General features: G+C 39.2%; 2 protein-coding genes across 4 annotated transcripts in view; both read left to right on the top strand.

Moving 5' to 3' along the window:
* Positions 1 to 15,633, top strand: part of cacnb4a (calcium channel, voltage-dependent, beta 4a subunit) — a 32,774-nt gene extending 17,141 nt beyond the window's left edge. For 2 of the 3 annotated variants that reach the window (XM_040034771.1, XM_040034773.1), the window contains 12 exons: positions 3,370 to 3,489; positions 4,225 to 4,347; positions 5,604 to 5,731; positions 6,467 to 6,546; positions 6,743 to 6,762; positions 7,810 to 7,890; positions 11,148 to 11,206; positions 11,295 to 11,404; positions 11,526 to 11,677; positions 12,052 to 12,147; positions 12,292 to 12,468; positions 14,263 to 15,633. In XM_040034771.1, the coding sequence (XP_039890705.1) occupies positions 3,370 to 3,489; positions 4,225 to 4,347; positions 5,604 to 5,731; positions 6,467 to 6,546; positions 6,743 to 6,762; positions 7,810 to 7,890; positions 11,148 to 11,206; positions 11,295 to 11,404; positions 11,526 to 11,677; positions 12,052 to 12,147; positions 12,292 to 12,468; positions 14,263 to 14,526 (1,410 nt within the window). In that variant the 3' untranslated portion in view covers positions 14,527 to 15,633. The remainder of the gene's footprint in view (positions 1 to 3,369; positions 3,490 to 4,224; positions 4,348 to 5,603; positions 5,732 to 6,466; positions 6,547 to 6,742; positions 6,763 to 7,809; positions 7,891 to 11,147; positions 11,207 to 11,294; positions 11,405 to 11,525; positions 11,678 to 12,051; positions 12,148 to 12,291; positions 12,469 to 14,262) is intronic. The other variant, XM_040034772.1, reaches the window with a different exon arrangement.
* An 818-nt stretch (positions 15,634 to 16,451) lies between these two features.
* Positions 16,452 to 25,143, top strand: arl5a (ADP-ribosylation factor-like 5A). Its single transcript, XM_040034779.1, has 6 exons — positions 16,452 to 16,812; positions 21,943 to 22,003; positions 22,153 to 22,300; positions 22,448 to 22,531; positions 22,964 to 23,115; positions 24,500 to 25,143. The coding sequence occupies exons 1-6, from the start codon at positions 16,767 to 16,769 to the stop codon at positions 24,546 to 24,548; spliced, it is 540 nt and encodes a 179-aa protein (XP_039890713.1). The 5' UTR covers positions 16,452 to 16,766; the 3' UTR covers positions 24,549 to 25,143.
* The last annotated feature ends 268 nt before the right edge of the window (positions 25,144 to 25,411 follow it).

The raw sequence follows: 25,411 nt of genomic DNA, 5'->3' as shown, positions 1-25,411 counted from the left end.
GTCTGTCCCAGGGCTAACACAGAGAGTTAGAGAAACATTCACACCTACAGATAATCAATAACAACCATGTAACCTAATAACCTCCATATCTCTGGAGTGTGTGAGTGTCTGTTTTTGGTCACATATTGGTATTTTTAATGTTTAGTAACTCCTCTATTTGTCCCTGTAATTGTTAACTAGTCTGTTTTTAACTCAAAATAAACACTTTTTCACCAATGCATTTTTCAACTGCATAAAATTCAGTGTATTCAAAAACTATATTACCACTATAATTAAAAGATTTCACAGTGTTCAAGCACTCTGTTCTGCCATGGTGCAGTTGTAGAAAATTGAACTGTTTCCAGTTCTCCCACATGGCATTACAAACAGTAGCAGTACTGGTCAGCCAAAGGTGACGTCCTCAGAGCCAAGATTTGCATTACTGCTGTGAGATGACAGTGTAAGCAAACTATAAGTCAGCCCTGTTTGAAAATAGAGGCCTTGTACACTGTGGCTGAAAGCACTTGTTATGACTGATGGGTTTGTATTCCAGGTCCATTATCCCAACTCATGTGCAAGAAGTGTGTTCTTTTTGTTTCACTCTCATGAGCCTATAGCATTAAGCTGATATAGTCACCTTAAATATCCAGGAAGGCAGGAATAGTTTTAAATGGTTTATTCCCAGAAGTGTGGCACAGAGGCTTGCAGGGTAGCCAACAAGTAAGCAGACAGGTAACAGGAACAAACTGGAGACTGAGTTTTGAATTTTGAATTTGAATTTGAATTTGAACTGTGCATCGAATTGGACCACTGCTTATCAAGAATTAAATCATGCTAGCTGTGCTATGGCCTGCATAGATCTTAGACGATCCTTTTGCTGGAAAACCACACATTCCCAGTGAATCACAGATGTAAGTCACAATGGATAGGATGCCTTTTATTGGTGGGGTGTCCAAACCATCCTTTGTATTACTAGAGCTTTGCTGGTGTTGATTAGCAGTAGTAGCGACAGGCTCTTGGTGGAACCTTGTAATGACTCTAGTCAGGATACTGGTGAGGTCTGGCACCCAAAAAGATTTATTGTTTAGTGCATGGCTGTTACAAGAACATCAGCCCCAGTTTCCATTTAAATTGAACTTATCCATAAGCTCTTTGGTGCAAAACACCATTTTGCCATTCTTTGCCTTTATTGCTACTGTAACAGCAACACAGATGCGATCTGTTTCACCAAGCCAGCTGGCAATTTATTTGCTGTGTCTATGAACTCAAAAGCACTTTTTTCCTCCCACAGAACTTGCTTCACACAAGTGAAATGTTCTCTCCCACCAAATCAAGTTTGCAAATTGCTTCAGTAATTATTCCTTCTTAATCCTTCTTAATACCATAAGGGAGGACAAAATATCAGCTGTGCAAAATATCCTGCAGTGTGCTTCCCTCACTGCAGGATGGGCAGCTCACTGTATTTGATGCCTGGAGCCTGTTGAGTGCAATGATGTTGTAATAATTCTCTGCTGTGGGAAAATGTGCTTCCCAGCTGAGCATTCACTGTTGTTTCAAATTATGTTGACACATTTTTTTTTTCAGCTAGTTGGTCAGAATCTTGCTCTTGTTGTAGTTCACAATCATTTTATCTGCCTTGAATAAGTGGGTGGGTGTTTTTACTGCTCCTCTAGCCCAGCAGTTAAAATGCCCAACACTGACTCTGCTGCAGAGTGACAGTTATGACATGTGATCAAACTGATCTTCAGCCTGAAGCAGACTTTATATTTATATACAGGCACACATACTTACTAAGAATAATGCCAGACAAGAATTAGCCTGAAACTCTCCACAAACCCAAATATGGTAAAAGGGGCGACACAAAAACACCACATTGGTACTGATGCCCCAAGGAGGGAATCCCTGGGTTGAGCTAACCAACTGACCTTGCTATCTCTTCCTGTACTTGGCGCCTCTCTCAACTGTCTCTATCGATTAATCCCCCAAACCTTATATTTACCATGCACAATTTCTACTTTTCCTGGTGTCTGTATAGGAAAAACACAGTATGGAGCAAAAATGTGGACATTAATAAAATTAGAAAAGTTACAGAAAAAAACTAAAATAAATTAGTTTCAAGAAATATTTTAACTTGAACTTACCTGTCAGAATTAAGATAAGAGACCTAGTACTGTTCTCATGTCTGTCTTAAAGTAAACTTTATACAGACAATGTATAAACGCACACTTTCCCTGTGATAGACAGTTTGATTACATTCTCACATCATGTGAAACTTTTACTAACAGCAGCTAACAGCGGCTAATGAGGGCTAACAGTAGCTAACAGAGGCTAACAGCAGCAAAGCCTGCACTTACCAACAGAAAATTTCAGGATATCCTCAGTTTCTAACTCTCATCTGACAGAAGTGAGCTTCACTGACTCATCACTCTTTTCACAAAGAGTGAAAAGTTTCAGAGTAAATAGATATGAACACCTGCTATATTGACAGCTGAGGTAGACAGTTAACTGACAGCCTATACTCAACACAGATTTATGGCAGCCAGCCTTGTCTGATGCTAAAGTGGCCACTATAGCTAGGATTATGCACCTGAATTGGACCTACCATTGGCCTGATAAAAGGGGGGGGGGGGGGGAACCTATGAACCATATAAAGCAAAATAAGTGATGTATTATATTTCATAAATTGAATGTTATATTGCTTTTAACAAAAAGCATGACTTAAGGTTGTTTTAGTTTTCTCCTCCAAATCTGAGAAGGATGGTGGGTGGGAGCATTTGTTTATACTATTCCTTTAAAACAATACTTATGACTTAAATAGTGCGTTACCCCTAAGAAAATAAGAGATGAACATCATATTATTCAAATTTCCTTTTTTTTGTCACTTAAACTTGAAATTATGTTACTGTGATAGTAACGAGCCTTTTTTCAAATGAGCCTTTTTTCAAGGGAATAAAAGATTTTTGACATTTGTATTTGGTCTGCCGTGGTCTGTTTCGATTTCATCCTTTGAAATAAAAAATAGCTTCTGAATCTTTTCAGCTATTCATGCAACCGTCATCTTAGAATGGGTCAGCCTTTGATCTTGCATGGAAAGTAATTCAACTAATCACATATGACACCCCCCCCCCCCCCCCCCCCCCCACACACACACACACACACACCTGGGTTTCCATAAAAATCTCTTTCTTTGTCTCTATATTTTTAAGAAATAGGCTCTTGCCAAGCCCTGCATCTGTCTGTGCAGGACACATGAAATTGCACAACAAAGATGTCACATTTAATCTGGACGGCATAAAGAAAGTTATGTCACCATGTGGTTATTTATCCTTAGTACCTGCATCTATTGTGCTATTGGCTTGTTTCCACGTTTTGTGTTCTCTTTTTCTTCAGGGCTCAGCTGATTCCTACACAAGCCGACCATCTGATTCAGATGTGTCCCTGGAGGAGGAGAAGGAGGGCGGCCGGCAGGAGAGGGAGCAGCAGGCCACTGTTCAGCTTGAGAGAGCAAAGGTCAGTTTCACTAGGAGCTGTTTATGGGTAACGGAGCACCATAACTGGCTGTATATCGCATAAAAAAAAAAAAAAAAAAAAAAAAAAGGATTTTGCATCACTGGTTGCCCTGCTAATCTGTGTTAATGGCTGTGTAAAGGTTGCCATACTGTTTCTGAACTTTTACAGTTTTCAACATTGTAAAAGTGACACCGTGTGCCAACATTCACACCGTAAATAAGTTACATGAAACAAACACAACAATGCAATTAAGTACTTCAGTGAAATGTAGCCTTTAACATTAGGAAAACACCCGTGACACTTATTACTGCATGAGTTTAGGAAATAATGGTGAAATTAAACAGTTAAGCATTAAAATCACTCAATTTGATCACTTCATTCACTGCGCAGGAGCAGATGATGATGATGATAATAATAATAATAATAATAATAATAATACTTTGGTTTTATGGCCTTGGTATGAGGCTTCCCTGCTACCTGCTGTAGATGTGGTGTGATCACTACTGATGCTGTCTTCCAGCCACTGTTGTCAGGAGGTCTAAAATAGCTTCTCTTCAGCAGTGCCCACCCCTCACTGCAGGCCATTCGTTCTGCATGTGTGATGCTGGAGCACGATGGGCACACTGGTGCTGTACAAAATGTCACATTCTGTGATAGATTGTCTGAACCAAATTATTCACTGCTAATATACATGGTTATTGCTACAAAAACCCATCCCTCCTTTCTGTCTTGCAGACTAAAGCAGTTGCGTTTGCAGTGAAGACCAATGTCAGTTACTGTGGTGCGCTGGATGAGGATGTTCCCGTGGCTGGCACGGCTGTATCTTTTGATGCCAAGGACTTCCTCCACATCAAAGAGGTGCAATTCAGTTGCGGTGTGGCACTGTAGGGGGGGGATTCAATTCAGCCTGCACAGTTTAGTTTTTAACCACAGGAGAAAGTGTTTTTTCAACTAAACAAAGAGTTTCATGTTAGCTATTTTGCTACTCTCTGTGTAACAAATTTTCCCATCATGGAGCTTGTGACCTATCTCTGTTTTTTTTATTTTTTATTTTTTATTTTTTTATTTTTTATTTTTTCCATTGCAAGAGCCAAGAAAAGAGTCACAAGTTAATCTGATATTCATAAAAAGAGCTATGCTCAAAATGTAGCTTTTAAGTTAACAGACTGAATGTGCGTCCAGATTTCATTAATGTATCTGTATGGGTTGTCATGGTAACAACCTGAGCATCTGTAGCTATATAGCCATGATTAAGATGCAGCTTTCCATCACATAGGTTTCCCCCAAGTGCCTGCAAACAAGTTGTTTGTTTGTTTTGCTGTGTGTACACAGACTGTTGTTCTTCCCAGTTTCATACATTGCTTCCTGTTAAGCTGTTGAGAGTTTGAATCCAGGAGCAGGAGTGTAGTTTGCTCTGATTCTATTGTATGTGGGGGCAAAAAACATATCTAAGCCGGTAGTCTGAACAAGGCCTTGGAGTAAATACACTCTCTATCATCTTTACTTTACCTGCGCTTTTCCATTTCCACAAAAATTGCCACTCCTTAGATTTGAGTTAAACTCCATTAATATGTCCTGATATGATTGTTTGTGAGGCTTCTCACAACAACTAGTTAAAGCAAATCAATACAACTTTCTGTCTGGACACACAAAACATCAACCTGTGACTTAAGTTGGATCATGAGCCGGATGAGTTGATGTTCTGGTTTTGTACAGTTGGTGTGGTGCAGGGCTCACTAATGTGTCTCATCATAGACGCCTGTAAAAGCAGCAATAGCAGTATGCTTTAAGGTCAGTTTGACTGTTCTTTATTTGTTTGCCCTGACTGAAATCCAGCCAGCCAATAAAAAAAAGGATCCTGTCTGTACTTTGTATTATTAGTACACTGCGTTCTGAAATATTTGTGTTAGTCTACTGAACACTGTTATTTGTAATTACAGTATGAACAGTGATAAAGGTATCTTTATGGACAGAGATATTTGTAATGTGGAAGCTGTTTCGCTGTATTGCATACCGATACAGAGGAAATTCACTTAATTACAATGGATTACTCTTAAGGACTAATTTAAATTCTGGGATTTTGTCGCTGAGACTTTTCTCGTTCTGTTTTTCAGAAATACAACAATGACTGGTGGATTGGACGCCTGGTGAAAGAGGGCTGTGACATTGGGTTCATTCCCAGCCCACTGAAGCTGGAGAACATCCGCCTTCAACAGGAACAGAAGAGAGGACGCTTCCCTGGGTGAGCAGGAGGAGGAGGGCTGGATGAGTGCGGCAGAGCGAAGGCGTCAGCAGCAGCAACAGATATTGCAGAGAAGAGACATGGATCAAAGGGGATAAAGAGAGTTTGAAGGGTTTGGGATTGTACTGAGAGCGAGCCACTTTAGGGATGAGTAGAGGCTGGCAGATAAACAGGATGTCAGGTGGATGAAATCCAAGTTGTGCTGTGTGGTCCAGGCTCTCGGAGGTATACCTGGATCAGAGCCACCACAGAATTTTCCATCAGATGGGATGCTGGGTTGTAGTCACCGAGACGATTAATGGTGCTGAGTACTATTATCCTTTCGCAGTTACCATAAAATACAAAAAAAGCACTTGTCACTGTGAGGTACTTTGTGATTTCTATCACAAAGCCATGTTATCACAATAGTACAGAAAGAAAAATGATGACATATTTAGGTCATATATATTTACAGTGAAAGAACAATCGACAAACTGCACGCCAGTCGTTGATTAATGCAATCGCTTTTGTCTTGTATGTATTTATATCTTTCAGTAGAAGTCTGCCTTACTTTACAGACACATCACTGATTCACCAGTTCTTTAATGTTATTTAAATCCAAGAACATAGTATAATATGCAGTTTATGACTGTAGGAGATGGTGAGTTTATTCGTGGGCGGTGGTGGTGACAGATGAAATCATCCCATTAGCTTTTACAGTAACACTGCTCTTTCTATCTGGTGTTATCCATCCAGCAGTAAATCCAGTGGGAATTCCTCCTCCAGTCTGGGAGAGATGGTGTCAGGAACGTTCAAACCAAACCCAAACTCTGCAGGTTGGTTGCACAGATCCGGTTATTTATAATAGCAAATGCTACTGTTAGATTCAGAAGGGATGGTCTTGTCTTCTGCTTTGTAGTTATATCTGTGTATCAGTAGGAGCATCTTTTTTTAACCTTTTGTTGTAAAATAAGGCTTTAAAATAGCTGATAGAAATGTGTGCACTTACTACACATTTCTCTTCTTTTTCAGGAAAGCAGAAACAGAAAGTGGTGAGTGTGACAGCTTATTTGCTTATTTATGTAATTAAAGGTAAACTGTCAGTTATTAGAAAAAGGCTTTGTGTCCCTTTAAAACAAAAGACCAGATCTATACATTGCGTACATATATGGACGGTGGAGATTATTCTGTAATTTTGGCAAACTTTTTATTTAACATTAAATTGTGTTGGAACCTTATGCCATGAGCAAATGATGCCAGTCACATCGGCCATGCTGGAGACAGTGTGATCAAATACACACCAACCACTCCTGCATATTTTGGACGTACAAAAAAATTTGGGGACAATAGAAATCCAATTATAAGAAAGATCCTTGGTCATGGAATCCATAAAGATGTCGTGGTATTGTATCTTGGGGTAATAAAAGAAAATGACTTTCACAAAGATCCAAGACTTTCTTACAAAAGTGGAAGAAATTGCTTGACTGCATCTCAAATGAAGAGGACGCCTCCTTGTTACACTGTTCTCTCTGTTCTTTCTTTTGTCTTTTATCTTTTATTTTCTTTTATCTTGATCTTCCCTTGTTTACATAAACAATTAATACGACCATTAAATTGATTCACCGCATTCTTAGTCATTTAATCGTATTAATTATAATATGTTAGTTTAGCAGTTTCTACCTTCTTCTTCCTTTTTTTTCTTTTTTTTTTTTTTTTTACAGCACCAAATCACAACAACAGTCACCTTAAGGCGCTTTATATTGTAAGGTAGACCCTACAATAATACATAGAGAGGAAAAACCCAACAGTGGGAAGGAAAAATTCCCAACCATCCAGTTAAGGTTGTGAACTTCAGAGCAGGTTTTGCATCATCAGTGTTTACTACTATTTAATCTTTAATTCACAGTTTTGACGAAGCAGAAGTTGTTTAAAATCTTTGATTTTAACATCTTTCTCTGGATTGGTGCTGGCACTGGTTAAAGCATTTCTCCACTTACACTCAGACACACTGGGAAAGTTCTGGGTTGCTTTCAGACTTTAGGAAACAAATGCTAAAAATATTAGAGCTTGACTTTATCTCTGTGTTTCTGGACCTCCAGGCTGAGCATGTTCCGCCATATGACGTGGTTCCCTCCATGAGGCCAGTTGTCCTGGTGGGACCCTCCCTGAAAGGTTATGAGGTAAGAAAGACTGCTGCTCCTCCAGCAGGCTGACTCTGCCTTTTTTTTCCTCCACAAAAGATGAACAAATAAATGAGTCGTTTTTATCATGAAGGATGAATTCACTAGTCCTGGTGAAAGAGACCACTCAGAAGTCCTTTGTTCTAGACGCAGATTCTTCAGTATCCTTATGGGATCCTATTAAAAACAAGTAACACTTTGGAAATAACAAGTCTGATAGTGCTCTTCATTCAAATTCACTGTTACTTAGTGAGGACATCCTTAATCTAAGACTGTGACGTGACATTCGTTTTACAGCAGAATACTGTATTGGGTGCTTCCCAGTGTGAGCAAACTTTGAAAGGACAGAAGGGGCTGGAGCATGCTGATGAATTCACAGCTTTTAATTGTGCAATCAGGCTGACATTTCGACAGCAGTGTGTCTTCATCAGTCAGAATGAACAAAGAAGGCAACCAAGTATTACCTCAGACCATGTCTGCAATCTTTATTGGACAGGAACAGGAATTTAAATCTATTGGATAAAGAACTCAGCAGGGGCGAGTTGCCTTAACATGCGTCCATATGGGCCGTGCAGACTCATGCCTTACATGAATATTACATCATGTTGTAAGTTACTGAATTTCAATCCCAGTTAATTCATTCTGCGATGAGCGTTCCCGGGGTAACAGCATCCAAATCCAAACTGCTCGCCGATAATCGGTTGGAACGACAGTGCAAAGCATAAAGGAGGCCAAGGACGCTGTGGAAGGTGGGAGTGCTGAAGTCAGTTGTCATGGAATCACAGTCCTTGTCTCCCATCCTGGTGTTGCCGTGGTAACAACCTTCTGGTTAAACTGCATCTGAAAAAGTGGAGCATCGCTTGAAATTAGAAACATAAAATAATGTGTACCATGCCTTGAGATACTTTTCATGTCCCAAACCTTTAGTTTATCTGTTCATGCAGTACCCTACAGGTTTTTTTATGTGTGAGCAATAATATTATTTATTTATTTATTTTGCCAGTGCCACAGAGTTAACATGTAATCACGTGGTAATTAATAGGTGTCACGTGCAATATTTCAAGGTTGCATGAAGCTCTGTGCAGTTGTACTGTTGCACAAAAAGATGCACTTTGAAAATTCCTTTAAAAAAGTAAAACTCACTTGGTTGAGTAAGTGATCCATATGCACGGCAGAGGTCTGGGTTTGATTCCGCCCATTTCCTATGTGTCATTGCCCCTCGCTCACAGCCAACTTTCTTGTCTACTATCTACTACTGTGACATAAAATACAGGCAACTTGTATTATTGTAATGCACTGTTTTCATGTCTGTCTAAAGCATCTATTAATGACCTCACATCTCCCCGAAATGCTACTGCAAGGCTTTTAACTCACTCTCATAAATCTTCCCATATCACCCCATTATTAAATGATCTGCAGTGGCCTCCTCACAGCTTTAGATTTCAGCTTAAAATCTTGGTTTTTTTTTCACTTGTGAGGTGAGGCTCTGTGTTGTTGATCTACTTCACCCCTATTCTCCAAACCAGTTTTTAAGGTCCACAGATAAGGATTTTCTTGGCACCCATCTAAAGGGGGACTGTGGATTCCACACCTCAGCTCCAAAACTATGGAACAGCTTACACAGTTACACAAGTGTGACCTCTCGTCATGGTATGTGTACACTTCATAGTCTTTAGGGGAGAGTTGATTTTTCTACAACTAATATCTTCAAAAGTGGTAATATAGATGGATAAAGAGCACTACGGAAAATGTTTCTTTTTCCACAACTGTCCCTTTAAGTAAATTTAAATAAGAACCTCAAATGTGAGTAGAGCATTTATGTATTTTGACATTTTAATAGGACTATTTATTCCTTACTGCTTTGTGTTACAGCCCAATGGGCATGAAGCCCCTGTCAACCCAATGTGACTGTCAGTGTACTTTGACCAATTTAGAGCGACAACTGGCGCAATCGAATAGTCGCCTTTGCCTGATTTTATTCACGAATCCATGTATTTCTTTTCTGAGTCAAAGACCTTGGGAAGTATAAGTGTATGTCTTTGAGGGTAACTTTGTGAACTTAAACTTCTGTTTCAGTTCAAGGCCTCAAAGCTGCAATCATGTTCACCAGCCAAGCCTATATATTCAAAGCTACACCGAGAGATTGCCCCAAATTTATCACCTGTGCACTCGTCTTTGCGACATCGCTCACTGAAGCTTTTGATCGCTTTATTTAATGTGACCCACGTTCATCAGCCAGGATGGGGAAAAAAAGCTTTTCACAGGGTAGACTATAGCTTGGTCAAGTGTGTAATGTAAAAATGTGGCTCAGCCAGAGACTGACCATCAGAATGAATAATGGGGGGGCTAGCTTCTTTTACTGCCTGCTCTGCTCCATAGCTGCATAAAATTGCTCATGTTATGAGCCTCTATAGCCACCTTTTGCTTGCTTGGTACTGCCATTGGGTGTGCTGTGTGGGTAGTGGATAATTTTGCAGACCCAAAGGCAGACAAGTGGATGCTGAAGTTAAACTTAAAGCGAGCCTTTTAATGCTGAAGTTCAGAGATTAACTACTGGTTAGCAAATGGTAAATAGCCTGATTCTTATATAGCACTTTTCTACTCTGCTTGATCACTCAAAGTGCTTTAAATGGCAGTGCAGGGTAGTTATAGGACAAGGAAAACAATGCTAGAGAACACACAACTATGCAAACAATGTAAAATAGGACAAGAGGAGACTGACATAATATATAGACGAGAAGTGGTGCATGAACAGGAAACAGGTGCAGCTCTAAACACAGCTGAAGACAATAGCATATGAGACAGGGGAAGTAACACTCACTACAAGATGCAGAGGACAACCATTACCAAAATAAAACAGGAAGTGGGACACAACAGAACAGGGTAATAGAATTTACTTGGCACAGAGGAGGACAAGAAGACAAGACAGGCGAACACAGAAAGGTGCTTTATATTGTAAGGCAAAACCCTACAATAATACAGAGAAAACTCCAACAATCAAACAACGCCCCCTATCTGCAAGCGCTTGGTGTCTGTGGGAAAGGAAGGAAAAACTCCCTTTTAACAGGAAGAAACCTCCTGGAGAACCAGGCTCAGGGAGGTGCAAGACTCAGGGACTGTGACAGTAACAAGTTTGACAGCCTTCCCTATTCCCCCTGCCTTTAATTAGATTAATGTTTTGATCTATTCTTCTCTTCTTCCTCTTTTCCCCATGTCCATGTTGTTTGCGCGGCCTTCTCCGCTCCCCATTACTGCAGGTCACCGACATGATGCAGAAAGCGCTGTTTGACTTCCTGAAGCACAGGTTCGATGGGAGGTGAGCAGTGAAAGCGAAGCAGAGTCTGTCATATACTGCATCGAGGTGCTGGCTGTGCTCTGTGTGACGCGTACAGTTTTTGTTCCAGGATATCCATCACGAGGGTAACAGCTGACATATCGTTGGCCAAGAGGTCAGTACTAAACAACCCCAGTAAGAGGGCCATCATTGAGAGATCCAACACCCGCTCCAGCCTTGGTAAAGCTACAGGAAACTCACTCAATGATGCGCATGTCTTATAGGTTATGTGGAGCGTAAATATGTTGCATATTGTTTCTTATTCATATTTGCTCTGCCGTACATTCTTTACTTTTTGTAGCTGAGGTCCAGAGTGAAATAGAGAGGATCTTTGAGCTGGCCAGGTCTTTACAGCTGGTGGTTTTGGATGCTGACACCATTAACCACCCAGCGCAGCTCATCAAGACTTCATTAGCACCCATTATCGTCCATGTTAAGGTGTCCTCGCCTAAGGTGAGATTAAAAGCTTAGGCTAATGTAATTAAGTAACTTAACAGGATACTATATATTATGTTAATTTTTTTTAAACTGATATTATTTAAAAACAATGACAAAAAACTTTATTGTGTTGTACTTGACAACATACCAAGTGTCAGTGTAAGCTGTGAAATACCAAGAAACCCTTCAGGCAGTGAGAGAAAGTCATAGACTTGACTGTAATGTGAGTTTGGAGCAGTGACAGGCGTGCCATTGCTTGTGTTGGCTGGATTTTCTAGAAAAGAATCTCTTGTCACAAACCTACATGTAACAGAGTCCAATTTCCATGGGCCTGTTACGACTCGTCTTCTAGTTTCTTAATTTTTAGACTGTTTTTGTGTCACCCACAGGTCTTGCAGAGGCTGATCAAATCAAGAGGGAAGTCTCAAAGCAAACATTTGAATGTGCAGCTTGTTGCAGCAGAGAAACTAGCACAGTGTCCTTCTGTGAGTAATCATCACCCCCTTTTTTTAATTAAGGGAAGCAACAGCTTCTAAGTTAAGTTAGGTTTCATGATGTAATCACAAGTGGTGAAAAGAAATCCAAATGCAGCAGCAGTTACACCTTCCTCTCTTCTTTTCCAACCTTAGGAGATGTTTGATATTATTTTGGATGAGAACCAGCTTGAAGATGCTTGTGAACACCTGGCAGAGTACCTGGAGGCGTACTGGCGTGCGACGCACACTTCGCTTTCCATGCCGCTCAACCCCCTCCTGGGACGCAATCTGGGCTCCACTGCTCTCTCCCCGTATCCTGCTGCCATTCAGGTGAATTTCTGAAGTTAAAGAACAAAAAACTGTCCCGGGTTTCTTTTCTTCTCATTGTTGTTTTACAGAATCCCAGATTTCAGTCATGTATGACTTCGATTTACCAACCTGCCGGATAGAAGGAAATTTGGATCATTTCAGTGTGTGAATACTCAGCGTTTGATAATGCACTATGCCCTAAAGCCATAGCTGAGGTGCATGGTATTAGCAGTAAAATGTTCTAGCAACAAGATGAAAGCCACACTAAAATCTTTCGAGAAACAAAGGCCCTCCTGCTGTCTTTAAAGTAAAAAGCTTGCAGCTCCTTTACTGATGTAGATCAGAAGCCTTGAATGCTTAGAGTGAGTTATGATGGTTTGTTGTCACATTTTCAATGCTGGAAAAATATCCACAGCAGGTTTTAGTGGACAACAGATGAGTCCATTATCTACCCAAATCCCCAGTATAGCCCAGGCACCTAAAGGTTAGTAGTAGTAGTAGGGTATAGTGAAATAAAGTAAATATAATTTTTGGTACCTACTTACAAGATGGTTTAACAGTGAAATGGGGTTTAACACTATTTTAAAAACCTTTTACATTTTAATCTATTGTAATTGTAACTTCCTCAATACTGTAAGTGAAGAAACTATAGAACCTTTAATAACTAAAGTTGTAAAAGAACTTAAAGTTGTGTGAAAAAGTGCATGTGAAACATCACACTTGTGTTTAGGACAAACTGACCTCCTAGGTGTACGTATTTTTCCGAGTACTTGGCAGGTAGTTTGTTTTTGTTCCAAGAATCGGCTTCATTCTTCTGTGTAATATAATCCAAGGCTATGGGATCAGGGCTCTGTGGGGGGTCAGAACTCCTCGTTCTTATTGTCTGATGATAATTCTTTGAGTTTAGCTGTATGTTGGCACTGATTTTGGATGAGATGACTCACTGATGGCACTGAAATACAGATATGAATCTTATCCTATATCCACCTTATTAGCAGATATGATGTCCATAAACTGCAAAGAACCTCTACCAGAGCCTTTACCTTGCCTGTAGACTCTCATCTCTGCAGTACTCTCTAGCCTTTAGGCAATCTGCTTCAAGTTGGAGCCAAATACTTTAAACTTTGATTCATGACTCCAGAGCAGCTGGAGTCATGAATCATGTTTTTTACACAGATTCTAGTGTTTTTTGAACGTAGGTGAGTCATTTGGCTTTTGTTTCCACATCATCATTAAACAGTACATTTGCACAAAAGCGGAACCTAGACCACTTAATGAACAGTAGGCTGTGAGGTCAGTTCCTTAATCATTAATATGCAAATTCTCATGACCATTGATCAAGAAGAAGAAGTCACTTGGATGAATGACGAAACGTTTGCCCCATTGAAAACGCTACGTCCAGATGAACAGAATCAACCTTTTGGTATCTACAGTGATATATTTCACGGGGACACCAATGAAGAAGACTCAAAATAACCATGATTAACAAACAATTTTATTTGATATGATTTTATTTTTTTATTTACTCGTTTACACTCTGCAACTAATCTGAATGGAGCCAGACAAAGTGCCCTCTGGTGGAAAAACTATAAAATGTCAGCACTAATTATTGAAGTGTTGAAGGGTGTTTCTCCCATCTTTACTTCTTGGATTTTTCAATCATCAAATATCTGATATGGACCGATAATACCAGCCCACTGATAAATCTGTTGGACTCTAATGCAAACATATTAAAAATGCATAGTTATGTTGATTCTGTTTGAGTGTTAACAAAGCAAAACGCAGTTTGAAATCAGCATTACTTCTCTCAAACAGGCCCAAAGAAACCGGAACAGCAACCACACGACGACAGACCATTCGCCCGTTGAACGTCGCAGTCTAGTGCCTGCCGATGAGAACTGCCATAACGAGCGGGCACGGAAGAATCGCAACCGTCTCTCCTCAGGCTCACAGCACAGCAGGGACCACTCTCCTCTGGTGGAGGAGGACTACCAGGACCCCTACCAGGACTCTTATAAGCCCCACCGTAACCGAGGATCCCCGGGAGGCTATAGCCAGGACTCCAGGCACCGGCTCTGAGCTGTGGCCTGCTGTTAACAAAGTATAGGCCTGTGTCTCTTCAAGCGACCACCGTGAACACAAGGGGAAAGTTTGCTATTACATGATAAATCTCTTACATTCACGAGGACTGAAACCACCTTTTATTTTGTGTAGTACCTCATATCTACTTTGGCCTTGGCTCCTGACAAATGAGCATTTGAACCCAAAAATAAGAATCCTGCTCTTGCTTTGATGTGAACAAGGTACTGGATATGAAAGTAGCACAAGATCAGTAAAGTTATATTTAAGAGGGAAAGTTGGGCATTTTTTGAATATGTCACCAGTATGACATGTGAGTGAAGTAAACTAGGCCCTTCTGGACCATTCCCGCTGTCTCAGCTGTTACTGTAGCATGCAGGTAGGACTGTAATTACAGGGACCATCTGACTCAGGCCAGTGCCAGACAGCATCCAGCAGTGATGATCAGCGCAGAACTTGTTTGCACGGGTCCAGGAGATGGTAGAAGGAGAGTTTAATGCATCTTTAATGTGCCGCTGTCCTTGATGTGTGTGATAAGTCCTGTAAAGCTTGCTCCCGAATCCTGAGTTTTACAACTATTGTTTTAAAGTGACATGAATGGCTAATTCAGGGTTCATGCAGTAGCTTCCTGTTCCCTTTCTTTTTAAACGCTGTTTTTGTCATAAATCATATGACAGAAAAGGAGAAAAATCATGCAGATACTAATACATTTCAAAGCTCCACAACCTCAGGAATGAGAGGTCAGTTAGACCTAGAAGTGTAGCGTTTATGTTCTCACCCCTGATGGGAGTGTGATTCTGAGAGTTATGTTAGTTTTGTGATTTTATGATTTTGTTTCTTGAAAAAAAAAAAGCTGTTTTTCCAGCACAGAAGTCTTTAAAATGGTCACAACAGCGCATTTCTCACATGCCATGCTTCAATTAACTGCTGTTGTCTGTCATGGGTTTCGTAGGACATGGATTAAGCAAGACTTTGGGTTTTTGTGAGTGATTTATATTGAGGGCTTCCATATATAATACACTGAAAAATAATCAAAGGAAAGAAATTTTAATTTGTGTAAAGTTCAATTTCCAGAACAATAAATTACATTCCATTTATGTCATTTTATATAAGAGCCTTGCTTACACCCTCCAACCATCAGACAAAAAATATATTAGTAAAAGGTTTTATAAAATAAAGTAACACTAAACACTTTCCTTGAGTAGCAATTTAACATGCACCTCTTCTATATTGTCATTTACAGCTTTTCTATGTATTCTCCTTGAGTTTTATTAAAGACTACTGATAAATAAGAAGCTGTCTAAAAGCACTTGGGCAGGACTGCACTGCCTTTGTTAATAGTGTCATTTACATGCTACTTTTATGGAAATGTTGAGCAGCCAGTTCTCCCCCATCTTTCAATTTATATGTACGCTACCAGCTAATATGGGATTAAATAGCATTACCTTTTACATGACATATCCTTGTATATTGTATTTTAATATTTAGATATTGAAAAGTTTCGTTTTATTTCAGGTCATAGACCAGAGATCTCATTGTGCTGTGATTCTGCAGAGGGAAGTCTGACGAGCAGGCTTCCGTTCTTATTTTCCTTACACAGTAGCTTTTATTGTTGTAGTTTCAAAACAGTGGAGCATAAGCAGTGATTTAAAAGATTTGAATACTGCCTGTGAGAGAATGATGCATTGATTAGAATTTGTGTGCACTGTCATTTTACAACTGTAATGAAATAAACTGCTGTTATGCTGTTGTATGGATACCAGTGGGGTGTTTTTGTTTTTTGCTTATAGAAATATTCATAAAAAATAATTTACCTGTTACTGTATTTAATAATTATTAAACCTGTTGTGTATGAAGTTTTCATATCATATAATATAATATAATAAATGCTTTTCCTTCCTTATAGCGCTCCATAAGATACTAGACGCGCATGCGCAAGATTGACAGCGCAGGGTACTTCACAACAGCCAGCTGATACGAACTAGCAAGTGACAGTGTTAAGCGTTTTCGGTTTTGTTTCATACAGTAAATCAGTCGTCGGACCTACATTTTCACCCCGTAGGTCATGTAGAGTAGAACTCAGTTCATATAAGTATGGCAGTTGTATTTGAATGCTTTGACAGGTCATCGTCGTTGTAGTTAGCTAGCTAGTTGAAGTTGGCAGGACTGAACAACAAGGCTGGCTAGCTAAGGTACATCGAACTATTACAAGCTGGCATCGAAATTCATCACAGTCAGCCATGGGAATACTATTTACAAAGTTATGGAGGCTTTTTAACCACCAAGGTAAGAATGGTGCTGCGGCATTCATCATGAAACTGTCGAAGGTGTAGGAGCTAAGGGGGCTCCGTGGTCAGAGAAGGCCCGCTGGTCTATTCTCTCATAATTAGCCGTGTAACCAGTTTCTGTCCCTAACGGGACGTTTACTGTTTCATTATTGGTATTGTCGGTGAATTTAAAAGTTGCCACATGGTTTACCGTTTATATTTAACGTTATGGTCAGCATTTCACCAATGGACCGGCAAAGATGATAGTTTTTCTGCGAACATGGCGCTCCATTTCTGAATTAACTTTGTGTTAGATTATTTATGCTCTCGGGTTCTAGAGCGCAGATAGGCAAAACCAAGTAGATTCCTGGCTAGTGATCTTGAATCAGTAAACAGGTCCTTGCGAAACCTCTGTAACCTGAACCCCGAGGTACAGTGTGATGCGGTGTTCAGTCCGGGTTGACACCGGCATTGAGACTGGAGATGGCTACACCAACAGAGCACACAGAAGTCAGCTACATCAGCAAAATTCTCCAGTTAACAAGGCGATTGACTTTAGACTGAATCACACTGACTTTGTACTGCCAGTGTGATTACTTAATCTTATCAGATTAGTGTCAGGAGTTTTCTGATAGGTGACAAATTAAAGGAAGAATCTGAACCCTTGACACCTACAGTAAGGGGATCCAGCAGCTCTGTTGGGAACCGTTTCGTTGGTGAGTTGTGTGGGTTCGCTTGTCCACTTAGAGGGAAGGATCACAGCAAATACATATGTTCTGATCACACTTATCCTGCGATAAAACAGGTCTAACCAGATGGGTGTGGTCTCTTCTGTAGGGGCACAAAGGATCATTAAATACTTTGTGTATGAAAATAATGTGAATCATAACAGGTCTTTGCAGTCACCTAGCTTCACTCTAACTCAAGTTAACTTAACACATATGGGAGACTTTACACTGATGTGTTAGAGAATGTCGTCATGTACACAAAAAAGTAATCCCTGTAAGGAGTAGTGTTTTAATTATCTGCCTAACGGCCAGAAACATGTAGTAGTAATGTCAAGATGCATATAAGCTGTTTTGTGGCCAGACAATACTATAATAATGCATCTGAGTCAGAGGACCAGACATTTGCCATTTGTTCAATTCTAAATTATGCTCTTATTTTCTTGTACCCATCCTGTCCCTGAAGCCTGAAAAGCTTTTATTGTCATCCCTGGATGTAGCCTCAGAGCTGCGCTTCCAAATCTCAGAAGTCTTACCATTCACCCAGCTGACTGAGACAACCCAGTGGAAGAACAGAAGCACATTAACATACATGGCATGTTGACATGACATGACATTTTTGTGTGTGGTAGAATGCATATATAAAGCTCATTTTTCACCTTGCACAGATCTGTTTGCAAAAGTTTTCACTTCCTCAGTTTTGAGGTTTTAGTTTTGTTAGCTGAAGGCTTAGCTGTACGTGATTACACGCTGATTATGGACTTTTTATGATTTCCTTGAATTACAAGTTGTTTTGTCAAAGGTTAGTTTGGGGATCCATGCAAAAACCGAGTATGGTAATAGATCTAGAAACAATAATAAGATATAATAGGCATTCCTTTTCTTCGCTGTCTTCCAAAAAATATTCCAGAGCACATAAATTATTTTCACCTTCCCTAGTGTAAGCAAATAAACGCTTTCTATGTTCTGTGTTCTTCAGCATAACAGATTATAGATCATATGTGCTAAAAGGCATAGGAGTATTTAAAACTTAAGAGCCAATAGGTCTCAACCAACAGGCTGATGCTGATATTTGTCTGTGTATCCAGTTTAAATGAAATGTTATAGCTTTTAAGTGGCTGTTTTATCTCATGATAGCAGTTTTATTCAGAGTAACACAGGTTGGGTTTTCCATGTACATTTACATAAACAAAACTATAACAGGCTTTTCGAACATACAGCTTGTACAGATAATGCTGTAGTTGGAAGAGCTGCAGTAGGGCTGGGCGATATGGCCTAAAATCCATATCGCAGTATAATTTGAAGCACGTGCGGTAACGATATATATCGCGATATATTCTTTTCTTCTGTATAACGTGTTTTCCACACTATAAGGCACACTTAAAATCCTTTAATTTTCTCAAAAATCGAGAGTGCGCCTTAAGTATGAATTCTGGTTGTGCTTACTGACCTCGAACCGATTTTGGTGTGCAGAAATCTGTTAAAAATGTTTTAGTACAACTTTGGTAAGCTGCACTGCTTGATGGATTGTCAGAGCATTACGGCTGCCGTAGTGAGGAGCTTCGGAGTAATCTGGGTCCAAAACTCCGTCCAGTTCAGGTCCCAAAGTCAAACAAACACTAAGAGTTAAAAACGGTCTAAATTCTTCCATCTTTAATTAAATCATCAGCGATGCTGCTTTACCAGGTGTAACAATTAAGTTTAACATCCAGGCATCCATGAAAACATAATTTATTAAATTTAACGGAGTTAGAAGTTAACAGGAAGTTAGCTCGCTAGTTTCCACCTAAACATGACATACCATGTTCTGACTGAGAGATTTTTGAAACTAATTCAAACGTACAGCTCTGTTATCACTTCCAACATAAATGAAGAGAGAAAACTAAACAGCAGTGGCGTTTGCAGGGTTACTGAAGTTGGACTACCTGGTATATAATGTTGTGCTACGTGATTGCTAGCGACACAGCTATGTTAGCATAACATTAGCACAGTGAAGCTGGAGGATGAACACCAACTTTTTTTCCACTCGATAAAAGTTAACGTGAGGGATTCTGGTGGTCAGGGACAAATGCAATCGCATAGCAGGATGCTATACACAGGCCAAACTTCAGTCAGGAGAACAACTGAGATTATTCATCCACAATAAGAGGTTAGTTATTAATATACTGCAACAACATGGGAACAGAACAGCTGCGAGAGAATTCAACACTAATGAATCAATGTTACGGAAGTGGAGGAAGTACAGTTTTTGGCTTTCCCCATATTTCAAAAGTGTTTCATCTCTTTGCTATGACTGTCGCCGGAGACAGTCATAGGAAAGAGAGACTTAATGCAGGAGACTTAATGCAGGCTTTGTGTATTTGTCCTGTGACGCAAGATTTTTCTATAAACAAAACACGAAGATAAGTCTGTTAAGCTCAGCTTAATACAAATAGAAGGTAGTGCATGCTTTTTCTGTCATGTACTATTTTTTTTTCTAATGACATCAACCAGTCTTTGTTCCTCCTCAGTCCTCATCTCGCTCTCTTATAGAGATGGCATCATAGTGGTGGGCTATATGACCTGTAAGGCATTTTCACAGTATATTAAGTTGTTGTTATCATCATCATCATCATCATCATCATCATCATCATCATTATTGTTGTTATTACAACCTCATTTTAAAGCCCAATTTTATTACAACTCCAAGTTACTTAATTTTGTAAAATGTAAATAGAAAATGATTTGCAAATCTCATGACTTCATATTTTATTAATAATAGAACATAGAAGACATCAAATGTTTCATAAAAGTAAGCATTACTAAAAAAAAACAACTGGAGGATTTTATTAGGTAACTAACTAGGTTAACTGGTGACAGGCCAGTAACATAACTGAGTAGAGCAGTGAGTTTCTCAGAAGTAAAAATGGACAGAGGTTTATTATTCTGCAGAAAACTGCATCAACAAATTCTAGAACAACTTTCACAATAATATTCATAATAATGTAAAAATGTGAAAGCTTTACCCAGTCTGTATTCAACATTTTTCTGTTAAGTGCCGTCATGCTTTTTAAAGTCTCTGCCCCAGTTTTCTTCTTATTCACTTACTTATTATATAATCTTATTCACCTTACATTTACCCTTGTTCTGTCCTTCATTCTAGGGCATAGGTGTCAAACTCTGGCCCGCGGGCCAAATTTGGCCCGCAGCCTAATTACATTTGGCCCGCGAAGCCATACCAAATTACTATTAGAGCTGGCCTACTGGTATTATACAGCTAATATATATATTGTTTAGTATTAAGCTTTGTTTGTTCCATATTCAATTTTTCAGCAAAACGTGTTTGAGTCCATAAGAAAATATTCTAAAAGATTCTCATATCTGGAGGAATAAATATATTTCAATAAATATTAACGTTAGCCCGCGACTTTGTTCCAGTTTTGAATTTTGGCCCACTGTGTATTTGAGTTTGACACCCCTGTTCTAGGGCCTCATTACTATTTAGTGCAGTTATGGCAGACAGTGCAGTTGAAACTGGCCCAAAGACGTGCTGTAGTATGTTGTTGTTCCTAATAAACATTTACATGGTTTTATAAAACTCTATTTAAATATTCAAATATTTTTAGTTTACTACTTGTTGCAGCCCTCACATCAACACTCATAACACGGTTGAATGTTTCTCTTGTTCCTTCTTTACTTTTTTTTTTTTTTTTTTTTTTTTTGTTTATTGGCCATTATAAATACTGGTACCAGTATATCAGCAAATACTACTGGTCAGGCTCTAGTTAAGCCATACATCTAGATAATAGAAATTGAAAAATTCCTGTTATTCAAGAAATTATGACCAGTATACCAAATGTACTCTTATACCAACCAGCAATATTGGAACATCATTTTTTTCATAATTTTTTTTTTTTTTTTTAAGAAAATAATAATCAGTGCTTTGTTCCTTCACTCTAGGCTAAAGTTAAAACCTTACCTTTGACTTATGCTTGTGTCTGCTATTGGACATCTTGCCTTCTGTTTGTATCAGCAGTAAGATGGAAATCGATCCCAGCTGTCACATCTTGTTTATCTTTTTCACTAAAGCTTTTTTGTGCATTAGAAAGATACGTCTGTATGTTATATCCACAGCCGCTGATGGCTGCAGCCTGACTCTACAAGCTTGCTTTAAACCGCCCACTAACTCATCTGTAGCTGTGAAGGTACACTGTTCGCAGCATCACAATGTCCCACTGATGCTAGATGTGTGAAGCTACACAATTTGTACCAAAGGACGGTATGGATTAGTAAAAAGTTCATTGTTTGATTCTCTCAATTCAGACATCTTTTTGAAGCAACCACTTTGTTTACATAAGAGCCATACATCAGTTAGTCCTTAGCAATTAAACCCAGATATTGATGTCACTGTTAGTCTGTGATTTCTTTGTCTTTTTGCCTTTCAGAGCACAAAGTTATTATTGTGGGCCTGGACAATGCTGGCAAGACCACAATTCTTTATCAGTTGTAAGTATCCAAATCTGACTTGTACAGTAAGCGTCTTTATATTTCCTTTTTTTTTTTTCCTCAAGTCATATGATGTATTAAAAATAGATGTGGCTATTCTGTAAATGTTGCTTGTCAACATAACCTAAAGATTGTTTTTATGTTAATAGTTCAATGAATGAGGTGGTACACACATCCCCAACAATTGGGAGCAATGTGGAGGAGATAGTCGTCAACAACACTCATTTTTTGATGTGGGACATCGGAGGCCAGGAGTCTCTTAGGTCATCGTGGAATACATACTACACAAACACAGAGGTATGAGATTATGTTCACTCTGACTAAATGAAAGAAAACTCTGAAAACTTCCCCTTACAGTGCTGTTATGTATGACTGTGCCTGTGGTTTGGCAGGGGTTGTTATTTAATTACTTGTCCATTATTTCTCCCTTTCTTCTACGACTAGTTTGTAATTGTGGTGGTTGACAGCACAGATAGAGAAAGGATCTCAGTAACCAAAGAAGAACTCTACAGAATGCTAGCACATGAAGTGAGTACCGTTTAAAAAGTGACAAAGATCCTTATAATTATAACGTAATTTTATTAGATATATTCAAATTAATATTAATGGATTGTTGTATGAAATAATGGAAACCATGTGTCCCATGCAGCAGTCATTATTTATGAGGCTCTCTCACATGTCAGAATCTAGTAGAAATTAACTTGATCTCAAGGTGCTTCATTTTTAAATTTCAAATATTACTGAAAATATACTTAAGTGTGTAGCAATATTATTGTTTTCTGGTTCATTGTATGTACACTGAATATGAAATGTCTTTCTGAGTTGATGCTATCAGTCATTTTTCAGTAAATGAGATTTTGTCTGTACTGTTAACTCATCACAGTGTTAAAAATACACATAAAGCAAACAAATGTTTCCTTATCTTGGCTTCTCTGTTGATGTTTCTTCTCTGGCCTCCAGGACTTGAGAAAGGCAGGACTGTTGATCTTTGCCAATAAGCAGGATGTGAAAGGATGCATGTCTGTGGCTGAGATCTCCCAGAGCCTCCAGCTTACCTCCGTCAAAGACCACCAGTGGCACATCCAGGCCTGTTGTGCCCTCACAGGAGAGGGGTGAGGATATAAACTTGTTATATGAGAAAATTTAATTTACGTATGCATTAAATAATTATATAGTATTTGCTTTTATGCAGGGAAAATGTGATGAAGGGTCAGACTTACTAAGCAGGGCAAATTAACATGAAGCTAAAATCTCCAAATTGCACTGGAGGGAGTGGAAAGTTGTGAGGGTGATCTACTAACATTGCTCTCATTTATTAACAAAGAGGCAGCCTGTTCATTTGAGAAATGACTCTCCTTCTACCAAAAGCTGCACAAATTAGCCAGTCATAAACAAAGCAGACCCAATGAGGAAGCAAATAATGTACCAGCCACAGTATTACAAGCGCAGCTTTCATGCATGTGATTCTCTCCAGAAACAGCAATTCAGATCAATGAGAGTCAGCTAAAGTAGAATCAATATGTTTCTCTTCAGTTAGAAATAGCTGGGGGCTGTATGTGGATAAATCTGACAGCTCAGGAAGCCTAACAGTGTCTTTTTGGAGGACACAAAACATTATTTAGCTTCAAGCCTCGACCCATTTGTACGTTAACGAAGTTACTGTTTTGTGCATAAATGCACTCAGTGGTCCTTCTTTTTTCTATTTCCTTTTCCCTGCATGCTGTTTGACACTGCAGGTATTTATAAATTGCAGCAAGAAGTCCCATTAACTGCTGTATTCTGGCAAACGTATTAATATAGTGTGTCACAGATCTGATAATAGAAAGTTAAAGCCGAGCTGTAGCAGAACCGCGTATATGTACTACTGAAAAAACATGCAGAGGCTTTTGTGCACCCTAGAGCTTTCATCATGTTAATTATGGAAAGATATCTGTGTACAAATTTGATGAAAGACTACAAACCCATCAGCCAACTGTATAAAATAAATTAGCTACCTATAATATATATATATATATATATATATATATATATATATATATATATATATATAGCTATAGCTACCTATATAACGAACTCCCAACTCTTGAGCCACGATCGCCACGATATGTGTGACTTGGCTGTAAAGATTTGGGATGGGGGCTTAATGATGACTTATAGGACAGAGCCAAAGCTTTGGCGCTGGTGCTCAGTTCTTTTCAGTTCATGCCAATTATGCACTTGAATACTCCTAGCAACACCTACCACAGAGCCACATCAGGTGCAAAATAAGAGATGCTTATTAAGGGTGAAATTTAGCAGACTTAGTTTAAATATTTTTAAATATTTTTCATATTCTTTTACTAAATAACACCAGTAACAGGCCCAGAGTATTAGCAATTAGTTTCCCTTAAACTTTTGTTCTTGTACAGTATAAAAGTTTTTATCTTAATGCTTTTCTCTTTGTTTTTCTCTCCCACTCTATTCCACCAATGTCTTTCTTTCTTTTTTAACCTGTAGGTTGTGCCAGGGTCTTGAGTGGATGATGTCACGGCTGCGTGTGAGATGATGACTTTGAAAACGTTCATTAGGAGTGTGCCCCTTCTCTCTTATTTTTGCCTCCAGATATGAAAATGAAGATGGGGGTAAGGTCAGTTGATGGATGGCCCTCTCCTCTTCCTTGTGAAACTGACATGGACAGACCGCTGCCAGAACTTTATGTACTTCTGTAATAATTTATTTTACAAAAGGCATCTGAACTGAGAACAAAAAAAACATTACCTTTCCAGAAGGACGTTGAACAACAAAGAGACTCAAATTATTTAAAATGAAATTTCTGCACGGTTTTCCTTTGAACAAAACACAGAGGTCAGCAACGTATCTGCCTTGGAACTCTACATGGACTTATTCTTGAGCTACGTGTGAGTCTAGCCCATGGTGGCCTTGCAGTATTGCCGAACTGGCTGTGGGGTTTTTAATTGCCTCTCTGTGTGAACAGTCCAGTATTCTCTTCAAACTTGGTGCCTGCAGCAGAATGTTCAAGCGATTATGGTTGATGATGACTGAAACATGCAGAGGGGAGGGTAGAATCACAGTGTGCCCTCTTCCTTTCAGTCCTTGTTAATAATCACTGAAATAAAGTCTTTTTATTTGTTTCAGGTGAATTGCATTGTGTCATGAATGAGTATTTCTTTCTGGCGACTCTTTTGAATCTGCTTTTCCAGAGACATCTGTGAACCATATTGAATGCTGTGAGTGTGACTGGACGTTTTCTTTTTTTAGTCCTTTAGGGGGCAGAATGCGTCACACGAGCTTGTGGTCCCTGAAGCTTTTCAGGGACGATGACGAGCACCTACAGAAGTACAGTGAAGAGACAGCCAAAGTGTAGGAAGGCAGAGGGATTCAGAAAGAGAAGAAGGGACCAGGTATAAA

Source organism: Simochromis diagramma, unplaced genomic scaffold (assembly GCF_900408965.1).
Source record: "Simochromis diagramma unplaced genomic scaffold, fSimDia1.1 OVJJ01000091.1, whole genome shotgun sequence".
Classification (NCBI taxonomy): Eukaryota; Metazoa; Chordata; class Actinopteri; order Cichliformes; family Cichlidae; genus Simochromis; species Simochromis diagramma.
This window is presented reverse-complemented; position numbering and strand designations above follow the sequence as displayed.

Bases quoted from the DNA above. Each gene is read 5' to 3' on its own strand.
- arl5a (XM_040034779.1), top strand. From the start codon at position 16,767: ATGGGAATACTATTTACAAAGTTATGGAGGCTTTTTAACCACCAAG. The intron at 22,532-22,963 runs GTGAGTACCGTT...TCTGGCCTCCAG, and splicing joins ACAGAATGCTAGCACATGAA to GACTTGAGAAAGGCAGGACT. The intron at 23,116-24,499 runs GTGAGGATATAA...TTTAACCTGTAG, and splicing joins TGTGCCCTCACAGGAGAGGG to GTTGTGCCAGGGTCTTGAGT.